This window comes from Tachypleus tridentatus, chromosome 2 (genome assembly GCF_004210375.1).
Source record: "Tachypleus tridentatus isolate NWPU-2018 chromosome 2, ASM421037v1, whole genome shotgun sequence".
Lineage (NCBI taxonomy): Eukaryota > Metazoa > Arthropoda > Merostomata > Xiphosura > Limulidae > Tachypleus > Tachypleus tridentatus.
Window position 1 is genome coordinate 32,635,576 of NC_134826.1, and position 23,011 is coordinate 32,658,586.

Genomic DNA, 23,011 nt, shown 5'->3' on the forward strand with positions numbered 1-23,011 from the left:
TTCAGCCAAAACTATGCACCTGACCATGATCCAGTGAGGTAATGGTTTTTGTATATACTTTACCTTAGTCATCAGGAAATAATCTACTGTTTACTGCTAAGGAGAAATTTAAAAAAAACATCTAGTATGATACAGTTAAGATGGAGTAACATGTTTTCAAGAACGGTACTGACTATGTAAATTTATAAAATGATTCTTGTAAATTTAATTACCTCTTTTTAAGCACTAAGTATCAACAATTACTACTCACTAAAAAGTTCATCCTCCTCATTCTTTGTAAATTATTATATTTTCAGTTAATTAGTTGAACAACAAGTATTTTAAAAGTATTTTTATTATATTTTTTTGTATTCTTTGTTTTTCAGGTGATGGTAGACCCACATTCACATCTAGTTCTGTTCATCTGGAAGAAATGTGGAAGTTTTACCTACAGGTATATATGCATTGTTGATTGAAGTTATTTGTTATAATAGTGTTGCAGAAAACCAGTAACAAATGATAAATATTAGATCTGCTTTATGGCAGTATTAATGTTTAGCATAAGAATTTAAAATATGGCAATCATTATACTCATATTTGGTCATCAGATTCAATTTTGAATATTCTTTGAGATGAGCTATGTTTGTTTCCTGGAAACTTGCAATAGTATTGATATTATTTTCTGATTTGTCTTAAACTCACCTGTTTCTTTTTTATTAATATTTATTTTTCAAGCATAAACATACATAAGAGATTTTGTGTTGTATGTGTGTGATAATATTTTTGTAGCATATTTCATGCTATAATGAGTCTGAGATAATGCTCCTCCTGTAAAATAGGGTAATGAAGAAAACTAAACAAATTTTGGGTCATCTATTTGATGATATGTGATGATGTTTGATTATCTGAAAATTTACTATTTTACTTTAAATGCAGAATAAATATACTGACTGTCAATAATAATATTTTTCAGTAGTGTGTAATTATTTTCATTATAATGGCTGTTACATAAAATAGATTCACAGACATTCAGCAGTGATGTATCTTAGAACACAAGTAGTATTTTCAGTGTGGTATTGATATGTGTACTTAGGAATTGAAATATTAAAATAAATATCCTTATTCTATCCTTACTGAATAAGAATGTGCAATGAAAGAAACCTATGTGTAAATATGTCCTCTTGATTTGGAAGGCCACAAGTGACCCTGAATTGTTTTAAGCCTTAAATTCATTATAATGACAATTTTTTTTTTTTGCTGATTTGACTTGGATTTTTTTCCTTGATATAGCTTTGTCACAAGTTGTGTGAACTGAAGAAGATTGAAGATCTTCAGGAAGTAGCTTTTATGTCATTGACTTCCCCTTTGTTCAATAAAGATCCTGATAGAGCACGGGTTAGTGCTAGGACTAGAGTTAACGACATTTATATGAGAAGTGATACAGTATTTCACAAGATAAATTTTTGTAAAACACAGTATATGTTAAAACTGTAAAATTAAATAATAATATACATCAGGATATAGAAATATTCTAGAAATTTGTTAAAAAAAGTGAAATCTGTTGTATTGGCTTTGCTAATGTACTCATCAAATTATTTTTAAAATATCACAAAATAAATTATTGAATATTGTTCCGATTAAACAGAAAGTTTATGGAATAAACAATTTATGAAAGAGGGATATGATTTAAAGTTTTGGTTAGCTTTCTGAGTTTTGATATGAACTTGTATATTGATGATGATATAAAGAATAAAATAAAAGCCAATTCATAAAACGTTTTTATAGGATACAGAGTTTATTGCATTCCTGGCAAGTTTCTACAACAGGAGTATTGACTTTGCTTACATTCTTATTAAAGATCTTGTTGTTAGAGAAAAGGTAAAGTCATTGTTTTTGTTTTATATATATATATATATAAATTCCCATTGAACTGAAGTTATCAGTATTTGAGCTTATACATTCCACTAGAAATAAGTAAATGTTTATAAAAGTTTGTGACTGTGCTAGGTATGTTTGATTGATGTCAGATTTGGGTGGGTCAGTGTGAAAAGCAAAAAAAAACAGTAAATTCATTCAAATGGATCATTCCTTGTCAACTTTAATTCAACCTGTATTGCATTATGTTTCAATTACAGTATCTTAGATTTGAAATATTTTACTACTGCACAGGGATGACCATACAGACTTTTAGATTAATGGTCTTAAGTATTAACAAAGTCACAGCCTTTCTAAGCAGGCAGGAGGCTAATTTAAAAAAACAACAACTTTAGTATGTCTTTAGCAGTGGTTTTAATTTGAAATATTACATCTGCTGGGCTGAAAACTTCCATGAGCCATTGCGTGTCAAGTAATTTTTGAGTAATTGTCCTATAATATCATCAGTTTACCAAACGTTAAATGCTATGTACTTGAAAGTATTTTTGTTTTGAGCATCAAAATAATGTTTACTTTAATTTAGTTTTTGTGACTGGCCTGCATCTGCTGGGTTTTAAAATTTGATTTCTTTACCTGTGGAAAAGATATCAAGTTTATCAAGCTGTTTGGTATATATGTTTGGTTTAAGGGTAAAATTACATAATTTATAATCATTCAGCTTGTGTCAATATCAAATTAATTTTGACAAGGTAGAAATTTATGGTACATTTTACTCAAAGATTTCAAAATTCTCACTCTACTTCTGGTAGCTATCAAGGATTAGATAATCTTAATTTAACCTAACTTGTACTACATAGACTAATATTTAATCATGTTTACTCACTCCTTAATATATAGCACATAGTATATTATGTTCAGCCATAGTTCATCTCTTTTTCACGTGCATATGTAGACATTAATGATTATTCATATTTACTTATTCCTTAACACATAAACATGGATGTCAGCGTTTAGTTATGGTTATTTCCTCTTTCACACTTTAACGTGTGGTTGAAAGTATTGTTCATTACTCTTTGCATGTACCCATGAAAGATCCTGGTTATTCTTAGTTGATTATTCCTTGTTCTGTACACACAATGTCAATGTGTAGCTCCAGTTCTTACTCGATAATGTCTTTTCATAGCAGACAATGTTTCGACGTGGCTCATTACTCCTTAACATGTAACTCAGTGGAAATAATGTTAAGATATTGCTATTTATGCCTTTACATGTACACATATAGGATAATGTTTACATCTAGCCCATTACTTCTTCATATGTATATATGGCAAGATATAATCAACTAAGCATTATGTACAATGAGTTTCTTATTTTTTAATATATATGTACCTCAAAGGTAATGTTTGGTTTTCCTTCACATGCACACATGGAAGATAGTGCTCATCATGGTTAATTATTCCTTACCATGTACACATCTATGTTAACGTTTAATTCTAGTTCTTACTCTTTAACATTTTCATGTAGAAGATATTCTTAATAACATAGTTTGTACTAAAATGTTTTCTATAAATATGTGGAGTCAAATTGTTGACTGTTTTGAGTGCAAGATGATTTTTTATGTTAAAATAACAAATAATTATCTTCCTATGAAACATTTCAACTTTCATTTGTGTAAATAAATTTCAGGTTTTTTTGGTAAAACTATATTTTATTTATTATTTTTCTCATCTTAACTCTTACTGAGGTTGATTAATGCGAATGACCTTGAAACAACCAAAAACAAATGCTTACATTTTTTTTCGAGAATTACTTTTAATACTAATGCGAAACTACATTTGTTTATCCTAAATAGCATTAAACTTATAAGTACATACATCTGTTCATATTTCAAGTATGTTGTTTTATTGCCCTTTGAACAATGTCAAACTAATATTCTTAGCACATAAGTTGTAAATCACTATGCAAACATGTAGCTTATATAGTTCAGAAGGTATTCATGAGTTAATTGCTAGCATATCTTGTGAAAAATTTTAATTGTGTAAAGTAAACAATAATAATAATCTAACTTAATAAGTTTTAGATTCTTACATTGTAGTTACTTTTATAATAATAAAGAATGCATATGAAAAACAAAAAATATAGTTCTTACTTGAGCCCTCTATTTTTTGTTCTCCAGTGTCACTGAAACCTAATCCTACTCTTTTACACTTATTGTGTACTGCATTAAATAATATTTTATTTAGTTAAATAAAGCCCCAAAGAACCCAGAATAATAACATGCAAAAAGCAGACAATGTTCCATAGCTATCACATTTTTTTTTGCCTTTTTATGTGACAAGAGCTGTTAAAAATTACTTTGAGCTTGTTGATGTATTTCTAATGTGAATAAAGTTTAAACTGGAAGCAAAATAAACAATTCTCTGTACCAAAAACAATTTAATATAATACATAATTTGATCAATTAAAGCTCTAGCTTTCTGTTATAAATATATTATTAAATGTCAGAAAAAACTATTGACAATCTTTGAAAGAGATGATGTGACAAGTGGGTGTGGCAGGAGGGATCTGATGACAAGTGGGTGTGGCAGGAGGGATCTGATTTTCTGATTGGTGGCAGGAGGGATCTGATTTTCTAATTTATTGCTCTGTAACCAAGAAAGATTGAATGATATAAAATTAGGATTTGCCTGAGAAATGGCAATAAATAAGTAATTTACATTGAGCTTCATACTTCTTGGAAGAATGATTAAATAAATTAGAGAAGAGAGGATACCTAAAGAGCAAAGGTCCCAATTTTGATACTAGGGAAATTTTACATTTTTTCGACATTTTAGTATCATCAAGCAATATCAGAAAAAATTAATTTTCAAAGTATTAAAACTTGGATTATTCATATACCATAATATTAAAGCCTATTAATTTTTAAATGTAACTCACTAAAATCTCATGACAAACATAGAAAAAGAATCCCATCATGAAAGTATTAATGTGGTACTGTTTAGTCAGACTTAATTACTCCTTAACATGTGTTACTGTTTAGTCAGACTTAATTACTTCTTAACATGTGTTACTGTTTAGTCAGACTTAATTACTTCTTGAAATGTGTTACAGTTTAGTTGGAATTAATTACTCCTTAACATGCATTACTGTTTAGTTGGAATTAATTACTCCTTAACATGCTTACTGTTCAGTTGGAATTAATTACTCCTTAACATGCGTTACTGTTTAGTTGAAGTTATTTATACCTTAACATATGGTACTGTTTAGTTGGGGTTAATTACACCTTAACGTGTATATATGCAGGTACTATTTATTTAGAGTTAACTAAACATGAAAATTTAAGAATGTATACTAAAAAGTAACTTGACTGAAGTATCACAAACTGTGTTTACAAGTTAGAGAGTAATTCTCTTTCATTACTCCTTAACATGTACACATGGGAGATAATATTTTGATATTGTTTATTTTTTCTTAACCCTTTAACACCATGCACTTTTTAAATTACTTTCTATACATGAGTTACATTCAAAATTTATGAGTATATTCTTATTTAGATGAGATACCCCTGCCATAGTGTTATGTTCAATGGGCTTCTTTGTGGCCCTTTTGAAAAAAAGGCTTATCTTGGTAATTTCTGCATCAGTTCCTCCTCCACTTCAACATGTGATTTTGCCTGTTCTATGTACAGAAATGAATCTTAGTGTTGGAAATTAACACTATTCTTAACTGAAAGTGTATTTCCAATTGATATTCACTGTTATATATGTTAATACCCTTCCTCACTACCCTTCTGGTGCACTTTCATTGATTGTCTCATCAAAGAATGAAAATTTTTGCACATGAATGTAGAAGGAAGTGTTGGCATTCTTGTGGATGGACAGTTTCAGTACCATATGCAAACATGCAGTGATAGAAATTCATTTGCTGTCATGTAAATCTTAAGTGGGAGTTTCATGTAAATTTCCAAAGTAGAAAAGGGTGACTTCGAGAGTACAATAGCTGATCTGTGTGCAGAGATGAGTATACATCAGAAATACATTCCCAGTTAAAGAAACTGTTAATTTGGAAGTTTCAAATAAAAAAATTGCTATTTGGTTTAAGTTTCATGATGGGTATCATGTCTACATTTTATTCATGTATTAGTTTCTGCTGGTTTAGTGAGTGTAAATGGAAGTTTAGTTCTGTGAGTAAAACTTACATATTCAATGGGCTGTGTGAGGAAGTTTGCAAGATACCATCATATAGAAGTTATTGATTCCTAACTTGTTAAGTACAAGGAAGGGTGAGACACATGATCATACAGAGGTGATTAATTGCTAACTCCATAAAAGTTAGATTTTCAGTGAAATGTCCAAGAAAGGCTTTGAAATACCATCAAATAGGAGATTGCTAACTTGGTAATACATGTGATAGGTTGCATGAGAAAGATTGAGGGATACCATCATATAGAAGTTAATGATTGAAAACTTGGTAAAAGTTATATATGTAATGAGCTGCACGAGGAAGGATGAGAAATACCATAATATGCAATTGGCCTAACAACGTACCACATGCATCTGCCTTGAAATAATAACCTAAAACCAGTTCTTCTCATATTCCACTAGTTATTACCTATCACCCCAATCTAAAAATTCTACCCTAGATACTTAAGAAACACTTTAACTTCCTCCAACTTAATGATCAATTAAAAACTATTTTTGCAGAAGTTTCTGTCATTCCTTTCAGAAAGAATGAAACTTTAATGTGAACTAAGTGTGAATGCAAGCTCTAAGTTGACACCAGGTGGAAGTCAACCTTGCAATAGCAAGCAATGTCAGACCTGTAAGTTCATGCAGGAAACAGATAAATTTTCTGATAAAGACAACCAAAACACTTCAAAATCACTTGTTCCATAAACTGCTCTATGAAAAATGTTATTTACTTAATCTAATGTTGAAAATGCAATTTTCAATATGTAGGTCAAACCAAAACAACTATATGGGAATATTTTAATAATCATAAGTCAGCAGTAAAAACAAACAAAAAAACTTAGTTGCAAAATGCTATAACATACCTGGACACTCTCTTGAAGACATTAAACTTATAGATATGGAGACAAATTTTACAACTAACAGAAACAGAGAAATTAAAGAAGCTTATTGGATAGTGCTGTTAAATAGTATCAATCTCAATCCTGGGGGTTGTTGACCTTTGCAAGTCTCTGAATTGACTTTCAACCTGAGGGCAATGGTTTTGAGTCTCCTTCACTGAACATGTCTACTTTTTCAACTGCAGTGGCATTATAATGTAACAGTAAATTCCACTATTCATTGGTAAAAGAGTAGCCCAAGAGTTGGTTTCTGATGGTGTTGAACAACTTCCTTCCCCCTAGTCTATCAGAAGCTAATTTGTGGATGGCTAGGACAAATAACCCTTGAGTAGCTGTGCATAACATTCAAACCAAAAAATCTTCACTTGCCATTGTTTTTAGAGGAAAGCATTTTATGTCTATCATAATGTCAGGAGATTTTAGAGAAGTACATTCAAACATTATTTAAACTATTTTTGTGATTGTGGTGTATATATATCTATGTATAAAAATTGAGCTAATAATCCAAATTTTAACATTATATAAGTTTTAAGTTCTTAATTTTATAAGGCAATATTAAAAACAAATCCCTTATTTCTCATAGTGTGAGAATTGTGGCATTGTTCTCTAAGTATTCCTTTTTCTCTGCTCATCAATGAAAGTGTTAATACCCAAACCAGCCATTTTGAGATACATTTTTATTTCAAGTGGGTTTCTCGTCATTGAGAATAATTTTGTATTGTTCATTCTTTTTTTAGTTAGAGAAATAAACTGAAAAATCTAACCCCACTTGTCATGCCCACTTATCACATCTTTTCTTTCAGATAATGCCAATAGTGTTTTCTTCATTTAATACTATATTATTTGTAACCAATAGAAAACTAAAGGATTTAATCCATCAAATGGTGTATTATATTATTTTTAGTACAAAGATGTATCTATTTCATTTTTATTCCAAACTTTATACCCATGGAGAACACATTAATGAGCTTGAATGAATTTTGAACAACTTTTGACACACAGTTATGAAGTCAGAAAAACTGTGATCGCTTTAGGACATTGTTTTTATTCTATGTTCTTTGGTACATGATTTAATTAAATTATTTAATATAGTCGTACTGTTAGTATAAAAAAGTAGGTTTGAGTCATTGACAGTTAAAAGCAAAAAAGAAGAAGATCCAGGTAAGTTATTCATTTCTTGTTTTTCATATGTATTCTTTATTTATTATTGTAAAAGTCATTAAAATGTAAAAACTGGACACTTTAGGCTGGATTGGATAAAATAAAGATTAATAATAAATATTTTCACAAGGTACACTTGTGAGCAGCTGGTGGAATAGTCAATGTATTATGTAATTCATTAGAGTAACATGAGCTGTATATCTGCCTCTTGATTTATAAATTTTATAGTGGGAATATTAATTTAAACATGGTCTTTAGGGCCATAAAACAATATAAGTATAAAAAGGGTGTTTACAGTTACAAATTTAAAGGTTTGAAAAATATTTAGTTTACTGGCCTGTCTTTATTGTACCAAATTAATGTATTTTGTATAACTGATGTTGGATCTATCAAATTGATATTTATACAAAGAAATTTTGTTGTTTTTGTAGTTTATTGATAATGTTGCAGCTTGGAACCTGTTCTGTCAAGTGGTAATACTTGGGCAAGACATCCGGCACAATAGGTTTTGTCTCAGACTTTTTTTTAAGGTATTGAAGTAGTAGTAAAAATGTATTAAGTGGTGTATTTTATACAAAATATTTAATGAACATGTCTCTTATGAGGCATTATGTTAATTATCAGGTTGCAGGTTTAATAAGATTACATGGCCATAGCATTCTTTGCATAATTTGTATATGAATGTATTATCAGTGTGAAGTTTTAAACTTAGTGAAGTCTACATCAATGCTCCTGGATTTATTTTACCTGGGTATGACTAATTTTGTTTCTTGTTACATGGCGAGCAGTGTGTGTTGGCCATGTAGTCTGATTAATAGCCAGAACACTTCTAAAGTTTAAAATTGTTTGTTTGTATTACTTAAACAAGTTTAAATTTTAAATTGATGGTGTACTTGCATTAATTTTGTGTAATACCAACCTAAATGTTATTGTTTTAATATGTTTTTACTTTATGTAACAGTTGCATTTTTTTCTGTATAATAAGTAGCTTTATGTTGCATCGTGTCAAATTATAAGACACAAAAATTGGGGGTCTGTATGTGATAGAAACATTTCAGTTTTTAAGTACTTCATAGTATATTCACCTATACAACAGGTTCCATTTTATGCTCATGATAAAAAATGTTTTTACTGTTTTTTTATGGCAGAGAGTATACACAAACTGAACTATTCTATTGATAGACTAAACTCTCTCATGTTGTATATGATCTCTTGTCTCAGTTTTCTAGGCATATACAGTTCCAAACAAAAAATATTACAATTGCCTTTGCTGTTACTTGCCCTCGAACAAGTTATTTGTAAACCTGCATTTATCAGAAAAATTTGTATTCCTTAAACGTAATATGTAACAATATTTATCATCTTCTCTTATTTTAAATGAATTTTGAGAAAATATCTTTTTGTGATGAGTTTAGCTGGGTAGTCATAAGAAAACTTAATGAAGCCTATTTCATTGTAAAAAGTTAAGCTTTTGTATTTTGCTGGTCTCAGCTTTGTTAATTTACCTGGGTTTATATGATAGCAGCTGCAAGATTAATTAGTATTTTGGGCCTGACATAGTTAGGTAGTTAGGTTGCTTGACTTGCAGTCTTCATATCATGGGTTTGAATTTCCAGCCCACCAAATCTGCTCACCTTCTCAGGGGGCCATTATAATATGAAGGTCAGTCTCTATTCATTGGTAAAAGTAGCCAGTAGCCCAAGAGTTGTTGGTAGTGGTAATGACTAGCTAGTGCAGATAGCTTCTTGTAGCTTTGCATGAAATTCAAACCAAAGTTAGTGTCTTTTAATCCCTTTGGCTTTTTAAATGCATTTTCTAATTTATTTTTTACACCAAATTGCTTATTGGTCCAGGAATTTGTTGGTTTTAGAATCCCTAAATAAACTATGCATCACACAAACAATTAACAAAGAAATTTCACCAATATTTCAATTAATTCCACTAATTACTGCTCGAGTTTCCTTTTTTATTATACACTGTATGAATACTGCATGTAGATATAAAGATTTTTGTGGTTTTTTTTGTTTTGTTTTTTGTCCACCAAGGTTTGTATGCACAAGTAAGTCTGTGTGTTTTGAAAACAGGTAGGCTTGTGTGTGAATGTGAAGTCCATGTAAGTTTTCCATTGTTTATATTGTTAAACATTCATTAGGTTTTATGGGCACATAATTCTGTACAACAGTATAAAGATCCAAAATTGAGATGTAGGTTCCCAGATAAGTAATGCAGCATACTTTTACTGTAATCAGTCTGTTAGTTTTTGTGTTATGCATATTTTGAACATAAGTGTAGGGTATTGGGTTGAAGTTAAATATTCCAGTCATAAGAAAAAAGTATTAACTGAAGAAAGCAATCAGTATGCAAATTGTTTGTGTCAGTGTAATTAATTTATATTTATTTTTGCAATTTGAGTAACTGATTTTTTTTTTAAAAAACAATTCTTAGCATACAGATCACATTCCATTGGGTTTACTGAATGGACACAATGCACTTGTTGCTGGTAGCTACAAACATGCTTTAGGTGAGTTTCATTTATACATGCTATTATGTAATAAAGACATGTAACTGACAATTAACAAATGAGCTTTGGATGAGTAACATCTGATGTTATGTAATGAAGACTTGATGTTGGTAATTATCAAATATGCTTTGGGTGAAAATAGGTTTGATAGCTCTTTCTGAGATATGAACTGTTTTTAATTTCATGAAACTTTGTAAAGTGGACAGCAGCTGGATGTTGTGGAAACAGAAGTGTAGAGGACGACATTTTTAAATTGTATTTTGTCTTTCCTTTTCAGGTCAGTGGAAGTGTCTCCACAACAGGCAGTTGCCATCCATTTTATCATGAATACTCTGCCTAAACAATCTATCAAAGAATGGTTTTAATTTTTTTATATGCATTTTTAAATGTGTTGTATTTAATCTGTCTCTCTAAACAATGCCAGACAGAGTACTCTGTTTATTTTCATTTTGTGATGTTATTTTTACACTATAAAACCTTTTCTGAAAACACTAAATGTGTGAAATGGAAACTGTCAAGTGCTTATGGTAAGATTGTGGTGATAAGATATTAAGTGATGTCATGGGCAGTAAGTAGCCTATATGGTTCAGTGGCAAGTGGGAAATAACGAACTTGGTGACAGCATATTGGGTGAGGGTAAATTATATCAAAAGACAGGTCATCCACTGGACAATTTTTTAAAATACAACTAGTGAAAATCAACTTGTTGAAAGCAGATTTTCAACAATTGTGTCATGAAATAGATTTGTTAATTTATTTACATTCACGTAGGGGAATACATGAATGTTTACATGGACATGAATCAGGTTTACAATGTATAAGAGTAATTTGTTTGTGAAGGTACAAGCTCAGCCATGATGAAAATTCAGAAAATAATTTTTACTAAGTTAATTTTGTGAAATGAGATAAAATAATGGAGATTGAAAGTAAGTCAATGTTGTTTGAAGTATTGAATTTATACTCCAAAAAATGAACTGAATAAGAAAAGTATATAAAAATATTGAAGTTTAATATATTATAGATGCCTTATAGCAAAGACTAAAAATGATGTAATAATGATTTCTACAGTAAAAAAAGTTAGTCTTGCCAAAAAATTGAACTAATTATTTTACTTTGATAGTCATAAGCACTCACCTAGCCTATTATCGGCAATACTACAGGTACATTCGAAATATTGGTATGTCATTGAGTCTTTCGGCAAGTGATAATATTGTCAGGAAATGGGTTATCTCTGAGTTGTCTGTTGGCTACTAATATTGTCAATGAATTGAGTGTCACTAAGTTGTGTTGCTGAGTTGGCTGTCACCCAGTTGACCCTAAATCATCTATGTGATCACCTAATTCTAATCATTAACTAGTAACCTTTTTAATAAATATACAACTAACTAACTATATCCTACATTTTAGTTGTTAATCTGCTGCTTTTTTTTAGGGAAGTCTTCAGAAGGACAATATATATGTAAAAATGGCTGGTGTTGGTTGAGAAAATTTTTATGTCAAAGAGTGAACAATGTTTCGACCTTTTTCGGTCATCGTCAGGTTCAAGGTTGAAATGTTGTTTGCTCCTCTACATAAACATTTTTTTAACCCAAACCAGTCAATTTTACATATGTATTTTTCTCTACAAGTGGGTTTTTTCATCATCACTGATTCTTCAGAAGGACAATTTCTGTGTTTGTGATGGTCAGTACTTGGTGGACATCTGATGCATTTTCCATTCATTGGGGGGTCTCACTCATTTGAAGTTGAAGCCTTTTTGAAAATTTTCAAGAGGTTGTGTTTTCCTCTCCTGTCACCTCCTTTTTCTAATTTTTCTTTCAGATTTACCAATCTCCTAAACAGGTGGTTCTTCCAGATTGGAATGTCATACACTGTTTGAAACTTTCTCCATTGGAAATTTGTCCTCCTGTTCCATGTATTGGCTATCCCATGATACTTATTTTCGCATTCCTTTTAGCCTGTGGGTATTGTTTGTCTAGCATTTTTGTCATTCATCCTGCCATTTTTTCCAGAAATGGCACTTTACATTTTTTTTGGTATCTCACCTTTGTTGTCCATTGAGAGAAATTTTTCAGTCAGACATGTGTTCAAAACCTCATTTGTTCATCCACCACTGTCTTCATCAGGTGTTTGTTTCCCCCTTATAGCGGTGCTGCCTTCCACTTGTCATCATCATTCCAACATTGATTCAACTGTAACTTGGGAAGTTATCTTTTTCTATACAGTACTTTTGCTTGCATTGGTATGCCTCTTTTAGGTCTAGGATTCTGCTCAGTAGTTAGCATTGCCTGTTCAAGTATCCTACTTATCTATCCATTCCAAAAATCTACGCTATGCATTCAACAATGAGTTGAACCGGCGCATATGATCTGTTGCCTAGTAACTCAGTTGCTCCACTCCCATACAGTGTAACCCAGAAGTTGAGGTTGTATGGTCCTCACTTTGATTGTTCTATGGACTTTGGTTACTTTGGATGTCTGCAGGTAATACATGTGCTGTCCTATCCAGAGTATGATGTTGCAAGGGTTACACATGTTTTCTCCTGATACTTCAATGGAGTTGGACCTGAGAAGATGATGTTGATCAAATTATCTTGGCAAGGATTGTATGGAGCATCCTATCAGTGTTGTATTGAAATCCACATTCATAGGCGAAGCAATTTTTGCTTTTTATTGGTTTTTTGTTTGTTTGTATAAACTGCAACTTTATTGCATTGTGTTTTCTGAAAATTGTTCTGTGTCTGTGCTGTATCCTCTTTATCTTGGCATGGCTAGTATGGGTGGGATGTCCCATAGTCATGGCCAGTAATGCACACTGTTGAGATGGCATGTTCCACAAGATTGTTAGTAAGTTTTTCTTCGTGGAATTTTGCTTAATCTTATGTCTGTTTTAGACCATGCAACTCAAATACTTTCACAGGTAAAGCAAAACAAAAGGGGGTTGCTGCTCATTCCTGTCATCCCTTTAATTTAATAAATCATGGGTAGTCTGCTTTTGAAATAGAATTTTCATGGTAACCCATTGTAGTGTCTCTAATTTCAGTGTTCCTTTAGACTTTCCACTACATCTCTCTTCAGAATGTTTTCTAGTGGAGTACAAGAGTCCTTGTCACTTTCTAGTTTCTATCTGCTGAGGAGGAGGACCATGGAGTCAACCTTCCGAATCTTCTCACTTCTATTCAGTAAAGAGGAGGATGGTGGTGTTCTGCCAGTGTAGATGGCATAGATCCTCCACTTGTGCACTCCACCTTCATACAGTGGGTTCCAAAAGTTGATGTTGTGCAATCAAGTTCCAGCTTCTGTGTGGTCCTATCCTGGGAAAGATGTTCCAGCATGCACATATATCACAATAGTATATTCCATGAATCTGAGTAGATCTGCAATGTTGAATTTCATGCCTCTGATTGGATTCCTCCTCCTACCATCAACTGGATGTTGGTTCCCAGTGAGTGGCTTTGAATTAGATCACGATCAATCAACATAAATCTTTGCATGTGTTGGTCATAATTCCTCAACCAATCTCTGTTATGGGTTTTTCTTCATAAACTCCACATTTGTTTGGTGGGTTTGGAGATTGATGTTACATAGATCCTGTTCAAGTTGCTCCAGCTCTGTGGTTGCTCAAGGTGTCAGCTGATCACCCAAGTGCCTCCAGCATCTGTGCAGTTTTGTCTAGAGTATGATGTTGTATGGGGCAAATGTAACTCATCTGGCACCTTACCTTAGGGAAGTTCTCTATCTGAAGCAGATGTTGGACTAGTTCAAGTATGCACAAGTGATTTTGTATTTGAAGTTAACTTTTATTAAACATTATAGCTTTTACAATGACTGTTCTAAAATAAATCTTCCTTATTGTAAAAGCTGTAACTTGTAATAAAATAATATTTCTGTGTCGGTTGTGATTGAGATTTGATCCTGGACCTTTTTTCATGGAAGTCTTTTGCATTATCCTCTTGATTGGAGGGTCCTCCATTTGTAACATGACTTAGCTATTTGAATGTTTTCCAAATGAATATCCAGGTTTTGCTTACTTGGATGTTAAGTTGACTGAGTGTGTTCTCGGTTGAGTAGATGCAGAAGGCTTCTTGTATCTTTACTTTTTTCATGTGTGGTTCATATTATATTATTTTAGTATTATTCCATCTATCTTTTAGTCTTCTTTGGCATGATCAGTTATTAAGTTAGACTGTTATTACAGGCTTGTATGACTATAATGATTCTGAATTCTAAATTTTGTTTCTCTAAATGTGTTGAAACCCACTTTCAGAGAAGATGCATTTTTGATCATCATTGGATTTTTGGTAGTTTGGTGTGTACCAGTTGTAACTTTATTGTGTTATGTTTTCTGAATATTGTTCTGTTTTTGTGCTATTTACTTGTTATTTGTATGTTTTCAGAAAGACAACATTTGAGTTGGATAATGCACCAGATTTCTATCAAGAATTCCCTGGAATATTCCTTCTTAGAAATTTTCTCAAGATAATAGCAAACTAGTGTTCAAAACACGGGATAAAATGTTGATAACACTATGTAACACAAATTTTGTTCTTGGATAGTGCATGTTATTTCTTAATTGCTTATGTTTGTAAAAGTACAGAAAATGGCCATTATTCTCTTCAAACTTTGCTTTTGTAACCTGGATAATGAAATTTAGAAATTAACCTATTTTCTATGTAAAAACAGACAAATTTTCACATTTTCATTTACATAATGTTTGAATAAAACAACATATGAATCAAGGTTTACATGTATTTATACTAAAGTTATACACAAATGTTTAGAAGTGAGTAGTTTTTGAGATTTCCGACTGTAATGTAAATCTCTTTCACATATCAGCCCCCAAATGTAGTCTCCCATTCTGTTTTTGTTATACGCTCCTTGGTAGTGGCATTCAAAGTCCAGTATATCTTGGTGGAAGTACTTGCCTTGCTCCTCTGAGTATACTCTCATGTTCTCCTTGAATTTATCAAAATGAGCATCAAGGATATAGATTTTCAGGGACATCCTGCAGCCCATTTTGCCATAGTTTTTCACCAGAGCCTCAACCAGTTCTACATAATTTTCAGCCTTGTGATTGCCCAAGAAGCCCCAAACCACTGCAACAAAGCTGCCTCAAGCTTTTTTCCTTCCTACTGAGCTTCTTGGGGAATTTTATGCACTCCAGAAGTTTCTTTATTGGTGGCCCAACGAAGACACCAGCTTTGATTTTTGCCTCAGACATCTTAGTGAAGAAGTCTCAAAGGTACTTGAAGGCTTCAGACTTCTTATCAAAAGCTGTAACAAATTGTTTCATAAGACTCAATTTTATGTACAATGGTGGGAACAACACATTCTGGAGGCCCACTAGTGGCTCACACTTGACATTGTGCCTCCTCACAGATAACTCGGTTCGTTGTGGTCAGTTCTTCCTGTTGTAGTGTGCTGTGGTGTCCCTGTTGTCCCAAAGGCAAAGATCACAGGGAAACTTGGTAAAGCTTCCTTGGAGATCCATCAGGAATGCCACCATTTTGAAGTCTCCAATAACCTCCCAGGCATACTCATTAATTCAAGGCTTTTAACAAGGTCTTGAAGCTGTTGTATTCTTCTTTGAGGTGCACCAAATGAGTCAGGAGAAGAGACAGATACTTATTTTCATTAGTGAGCAGCACAGCTTTGAGGCTTTTACAACATTCTAGAAAGTTCTTGAAAATTCTTGTAAGTTTGAGAAAATTCTGTCAAGTACACAGCACTGAATCTACCTGAAAGGTTTTTGAAAATGGGTAAATTTGAAATTTTCATTACCTAGGTCACAAAAGCAGAGTTTGACAAGAAAAATAAGTCTTTTCCATTAACTTTAGGCATAAGGAATTGGGAAATAACACTTTCTGCCCAGGAACAAGAAAAAGTAAAAAATTTGTTATGTAGTGTAATTAGTATGTACTTATAAAAAACAACACTAAAGGTACTTATTAACAACTAGATCTAATTGATTGTTTAGGCTGCTAACCAACATCAGAAGCTAACTTATGGAAGCAACCTTGCTAAATCTTTAGTAGTTGTAGAGCTACTAAATGACCAAGATCTTATTTTTATTTATTGCCAGGTTACTACACGGCTATTTATTAATATGACATGAGAAAGTAATGCCAATTAAGGGGATACTTTAATGAGGGCAAACATTAATTATGTATGATGCTTATCAAGTGGCTATTATTATGTATATAAACAACAGTAATCTTCATTAATCAAAGAAACAAGATAAAAACATTTCACCTGTAGGTTGAAAAAACCCATATTCTCTTGAAGGCTAACTCAGTCTTCTCTACTGTTTTACTATTTTGTTCTGTTATTTTTGTCCATAGTTGGTTCTAGTTTTGCAGTAGCCTTGTAATTATCTGTTGTAATGGCTATTATGCAATAACCTTCTAAAACCAAGAATGCTTCATTTCATTTTTAATCATGTTTTAGAATATTATGTATGTTAAAAGGTTTTAGTCTAAAGGCATTATTTCTAAGTTGATTACTTCCATTAAAATGACTAAGATTTTCTTATTAAAGAGTTTAATTAAATGGAAAGTTTACAGCATAAGTAATGTTTCACTTTTATTTTTTTTAAATAACTTTTTTAAGAATTTTAAAATTAATTGTTGGGTATGAATTAACATGCTATATAGACAAATCATTTAGGATAGGCTAACATTGAAAAATAAAGAAATATTGACATTTTCTTAATGATTAATAATTAAGAAATAATTATTTTAAGTGACCATTGTTTCAGGTGAGTACATGTGTGTCTTCAAACAACTCCAACAAGATCCATATGTTACTTTCTGTATTGGGTTGGTGTTTACTCATATGGCATGCCAGAAGTTTGCAACCAAGAGACATTCTCTTGTAGTCCAGGTATTAATTTAAGTTTGAAGTTGTGATATTTACTGATGAATGCTTTAATTAAGTTATTGGTCCACCAAGAAAAGAGATAACATGTTGTGGTAATTGAAGACTATAATTAATATAAATGTAAAACAGGCTGTTCAGTATTTATAAAACAGGACTACTTTTTAAGATTTAAAAAAATAGTAAAGCATCTAAATCTAAGGTTTGCAGGTTTTGAGTATAAACATCAACTGTTTTATCTGTTCAGTTTAGTTTAACACAGATTTGATACAAAAATTATAACTTTAACCATAGCTGAAATATATTTTGTTGTTGTTTGACCAATGTTTACTTCTGTATATGTTAACAATGGGCAACTTCAAAGTTTAGTAATATTTATCTCTTTTGATTATGAGATGCATGCATTTACTACCTAGGGTTATCTCCTGTTGTCAAACTTCATCAAATTTTTATGTTTAAAATACTATTTTTTTACAAAATACAAGTAGTTTCTACAGGGTGTTCAGAAAGTCAATATGCACTTATACATTTATTAACAGACATGTTTCAATATAGAATACAGGAGGTAAATATGAATGACAATTATAAACAGTGTTGAAAGTGACCCCAAGTTGGCATCAATACAGGCTTGGATCCTTCTTATTTTGTTTCTAAACACCACTATCAGTTGCTGGCTTGAAATAGACTGAATAGACATATGATTACAAAACTGCACAGTGACTTTCCGAACACTCTGTACAAGTAAATGGTAATCTTTGTATTCCAGACCATTGAGATTTATATTTTATAATCTAAATTATGACTTTTTAGTGGTTAAATGTACTAAGCTCACAGTAGAAACAGAGTTAAATTATCAGTGTTCCCACTAACCACTAGAGTGAGCTGTACATTAGCTGTTTCATGAATGATCATTGATAATTGCTGTTTGTATTTACACTGGACATGTGGATGGCCAAGAGGAAAATATGTGTATTTGTAACTACATCTGCAGTTAATTCAAGTGAAGGATTCATAGAGGTTGGTGATTAACTACCTTCTTCCAGATATGTTGGTGATAACCATCTTCTTCCAGATATTTTTAGATGAAATTTTATTGGTATAAACAAAAGATACAAAAAACAAAAGGGTAAGCTTAAGCTCAAAGTAATTATCATGTAAAACACTGTCTGGATGAGACTCTTCAGCATTTATAAAAAGAGGTTTTTTTGTTTCTTGTGTATGTAGAGTTGTGCCTTCCTAAATCAATACCATGAGCTACGAGGAGAATGTCAAGAAGTTTACTACAATTTAGGACGTACTATGCATCAGTTAGGTAGGTACTTTACATTAGATGAAAACATAACATTTGGTCTTAAACTTTAACAGTTATGCTGTAATGAAATATCTAATAAATTAGACTGAACCTTTTTGCAGTCATATTTTACAGGGTCTGTATTGCATTAATGTGAGCCCAATACCAGAGTTTTTTGCTAAGTGTATGTTGCAAGAACTGAGCTATTTACTACGGTGTTAGATTAGCCTTTAATACATGTAACCTAATTATTATTGGATTTAATTACATGTGTAACAATAATTAGTAAAACCTTTGTAATGTTTAGCAATGGGTATAGATGTTGCTTGTGAGTTGATCTGTATAATGCAGAAGTCTTTTAAGAACTTAGTTTTTGTTGTTCAATATATAAAGATGTTTAAATTTGAATTATATACCATGGTGTGTGTTATTAAACAACTTTATTGTTTGATAAAATCAGTAATGATCAAAATCAACCCATTTGATAATTGAATTATTAAGAACATTTGTAGTTCCCAATACTGGCTTGATCTGCAGTATTTGGTAAGTTCTGTATTCAACAGAACTCAGTCCATATGTATTATAGATTACACAGCCAGGTATGACCTTGTGGTTGGCTGTGGGTCAGAAGGTCCAAGATTTTATCTGTTATAATGCTGTTCAACACACACTTTTATTTAGGTAAAAGTAGCCACACAACTGGTGGACATTGCTAGCTGGCCTTTGGTTTTAAATTAAAAGTGACTATGTTTGAACCTCATAAGAGTGATTTAACCATTTAACTGATGTTACGTAAGGCTAAGGAAACCAGTTGTGGACACACTGATTTGAAAATAAGTTAAAAACACAATTTGAAAACCAAGAGTTAAGTGTTTCCACAGTGACTGTTAGAGACTTGTTCATAATGCATGGCATGGCCAGGTGGTTAGGGCACTTGACACTTTCTAAGGGTCAGAGGTTTGAATTCCTGTTGCACCAAACATGCTTGACCTTTCAACTGTGGGAAAGTTATAATATGACAGTCAATCCCACTATTTGTTGGTAAAAGAGAACCCCAAGAGTTGGCAGTGGGTGGTGATGACTAGCTGCCTTTCCTCTAAACTTGAACTGATAAATTAGGAACACCTAGCACAGATGGCCCTCATGTAGCTTTGTGTAAAATTCAGAAACAAACAAGCAGACTCATTCATTATAATCTCAGTGGTGAACAGAACTTAGCTTATTCAGAGTTAGTGTTTTTACTTCTCTGTAAGGAACAGCAGTTCATCTTTATTGTTTTCAAAAAGTCTGAGATCAGTTGTTTAAAGTGTTTGATTTTCTGTAATTACTGATACTAGTTTCGCAGTATATATTAACTTGTGCATCAATTTTATATGATAAGAATTTCAGATTGAAGAGACTGTTGGCTAATTTTTCTATTCATTGTCAACATGCAAGCTGTGAGGTTAAAATTATGGAAACATTGGAGTGTATCAATATTACTAATTTCTTTTATGTAGTGTTGGTTTAAACTAATATTATTTTTTCTTAAAATTTTTTCAACTTTTTTGTGCAAGGTCTTCTAACTACTGCAGTGTTTTACTACAAGAAAGCCCTAGAGTTTGGACCTCCATCAGTAGATACTGGTGATACGGTTAGTATCAATACAGCTAAGAATATTCAGGTCATTATGTGATATATATAGTTTGTGTAACTCAACACTTCCAACTGTTATGTAAAAGAAAAATATTTTACACAAATTGCATTTAATTATGAAGAGATGCTCAATTTTTTAAGAAATTTTTTGGTTTTACTAAACAAGTAACCTAAAATAATACTAATTTGTTTTTAAACTAATGATGTATAATATGATAACTTTCAAAATTTCTTCTTTATGGAATGACAATAAAACCAAAGTACTGCTTGGTATTTAAATAATTATAACCAAGTAAAACGTTTTACATTGGCAGTCCTTTATGTGGCTTTTTGTGTTGTAATATGCCAATTGTTTACTATACATCTGTATATATCCATTTGCACATGCATACTCATTCTTGAATTGGGGTTTGTGTATGTTGTTTTATAGATTAATTTGTTTAAATTATTTAATATTTCAGTGAGGATTTTGTTTTCATTGATATTGCTAGAGCTGTAAAAATATTGACTAATATTAAAAATGAAATGCACTCTTGCATAATTTTTATCAAAGTATTGAGCCTGTTGGTCTACAATATTCTTAGCTGGTAGTAAGATTGAGAGTTTTGTTCAGTATAACATTTGTTTGAAAACTTGTGAATAAAGAAAATTCTTTAATTTGTCATATACAAGTGGAGAAAAAACCAGTGATAAACTTCTGTTTTTAATATTATTGCTAAAAAAATGTTTCCTTCAACCTAATATAATTTTTGCAATGTTGGTTTAAATTGCACTAATGTTTTATTTTGAACCATGTTCATCTATTCTTGACAAAAAGCTCTTAATTTTAAATATAATATTTTATGTATTTTGTTTTTCAGGAGTTTTTTGACCTCAGTCCAGACATTGCATACAACTTGTCATTAATTTACCAAGGTAGTGGTGCCCCAAAACTGGCTACGATGTATTTGCAAAAGTACTGTGTCATCTAAAAACTGGATATAATGTGCTTGTAGGAGTACTTTGTCATATGAAAACTGGTTGTAGTGCACTTGCAGAAGTAGTATCACCTAAAATACAGCATGTGTGTGACAAGTTCATGTTATATGCTGTCAGAAATGTTTGCATACTTAACATTAAGACAAATGGTTTTCTTATTGTGTAAATAATAAAATATTTTGTTAAGAGATTAAACATAAGAATTTCTTCTATTAAAAATAATTCAAACAAGACTGCTTAACACAATAAATATTGTGTGACTTCTGTTACTTTTATATACAATATTCATGGTATTGATAAAATCTAAGCTCTTATCACTTATGTAAGATCACAGGTATCAACAGTGTTTTGGAAACATCAAAGGAACATTACAGTAATGAGAAAATATGATCTACCATCACTAATTTAATAATTATTATTATACATAAAAACAAAGGTGTTGTTACTGTAGTTGTCAGTTAAAAAAGTTCTTACTGTGTGACTAGATTTTGTATTTCTATAAGGCATTCAGTTTGTTTAAATTTGTTTGAAAATCTTGTATTTAACAAATTATCAACAAACTTATCTCATCATAGGCCTTTACAAAATGAATGTTTTTTTGTTGTAAAATAAACTTAGTATTCATTTCAAGTTGTGTGCTATAATCTTGAACAAGCTTTACCATTTGTGCATTATGTATGTAAGAAAGCTCTTACATACTTTCTAAAAAATGCCAAAGTTATCCACTTAGATTTTTATTTCAATTCCAAAAGTCAATTTATAAGATTATAAAACACCATTTAATCTCAAGTTTAATTTGAAATACCCAGCAAACAAGGAAATTTTAATATTATGCACCTGTATCCAGTACTAATACTTTACATTAAGTTATTTTGGTCTTGTGCACCATTGTCAGATTTAAAAGGTACATTATTTCTGCGTGAAGATAAAGAGAACTTATTTTATTAAGAATATCTTTATGATTGCAGTTACATGTGTGTGTAAATAAAAGTATAAAAACTATCTCAAAACTTTTCTGAAATCACTAGTTATAAAATTCCTACAAAAACAAAAGATGAATCAAATTTATAAGTGAAAAGTCTGGATCTGCTCAAAATAAAAATAAATATTTATATTTTTTAAAATATTGAATATACATGGTAATATAAATATGTTCCAAATGAATAGTGTTTTTTTTATCCCACAACACTATCATATAGATAAGACTCTTGACTTTCAAAACATTTTAGGTACAATTTTTTACTATATACAAGAGTAACTAGTAGTGCTTTTGATGAAAGTTATTTTATATTTTTTAAACGTAAAATCTATTCAAGAGTCAAATTGCACAATAGAAGTGAAAGTTTGAAACAAATTCAAATATGTAAAATTTGAGTAGAAGTTAAGTAGTGCTTTGTTTGTTGTTTAATTTCAACTTCTTTTGAAATTCAGAAGTGTTTCACTCATAACCTTGTTTTCAGGTTTACCCATTAGTTTGAATATTTTGAGGTAGGAAACCACATCACATTCACCTGGTAAGTGAGGACTAATGCTTGAGCTATCCTTTGATCCTAGGACTAAAACGTTCTTCTGACAAAACATCCTACTATAATAACCTAAGAATTAGT

General features: G+C 31.3%; 1 protein-coding gene across 1 annotated transcript; it reads left to right on the forward strand.

The window, feature by feature from the left end:
* The first annotated feature begins 359 nt into the window (after positions 1-359).
* Positions 360-22,030, forward strand: LOC143240464 (general transcription factor 3C polypeptide 3-like). The gene is made up of 9 exons (XM_076482920.1): positions 360-433; positions 1,270-1,374; positions 1,765-1,857; positions 8,536-8,634; positions 10,550-10,625; positions 17,382-17,506; positions 18,725-18,812; positions 20,348-20,424; positions 21,287-22,030. The coding sequence occupies exons 1-9, from the start codon at positions 413-415 to the stop codon at positions 21,395-21,397; spliced, it is 795 nt and encodes a 264-aa protein (XP_076339035.1). The 5' UTR covers positions 360-412; the 3' UTR covers positions 21,398-22,030.
* Positions 22,031-23,011: the final 981 nt, after the last annotated feature.

Coding starts and splice junctions, on each gene's coding strand:
- LOC143240464 (XM_076482920.1), top strand. CDS start 413: ATGTGGAAGTTTTACCTACAG. Junction 10,626..17,381: donor TAGCTACAAACATGCTTTAG/GTGAGTTTCATT, acceptor CCATTGTTTCAG/GTGAGTACATGTGTGTCTTC. Junction 18,813..20,347: donor ACGTACTATGCATCAGTTAG/GTAGGTACTTTA, acceptor TTTTTGTGCAAG/GTCTTCTAACTACTGCAGTG.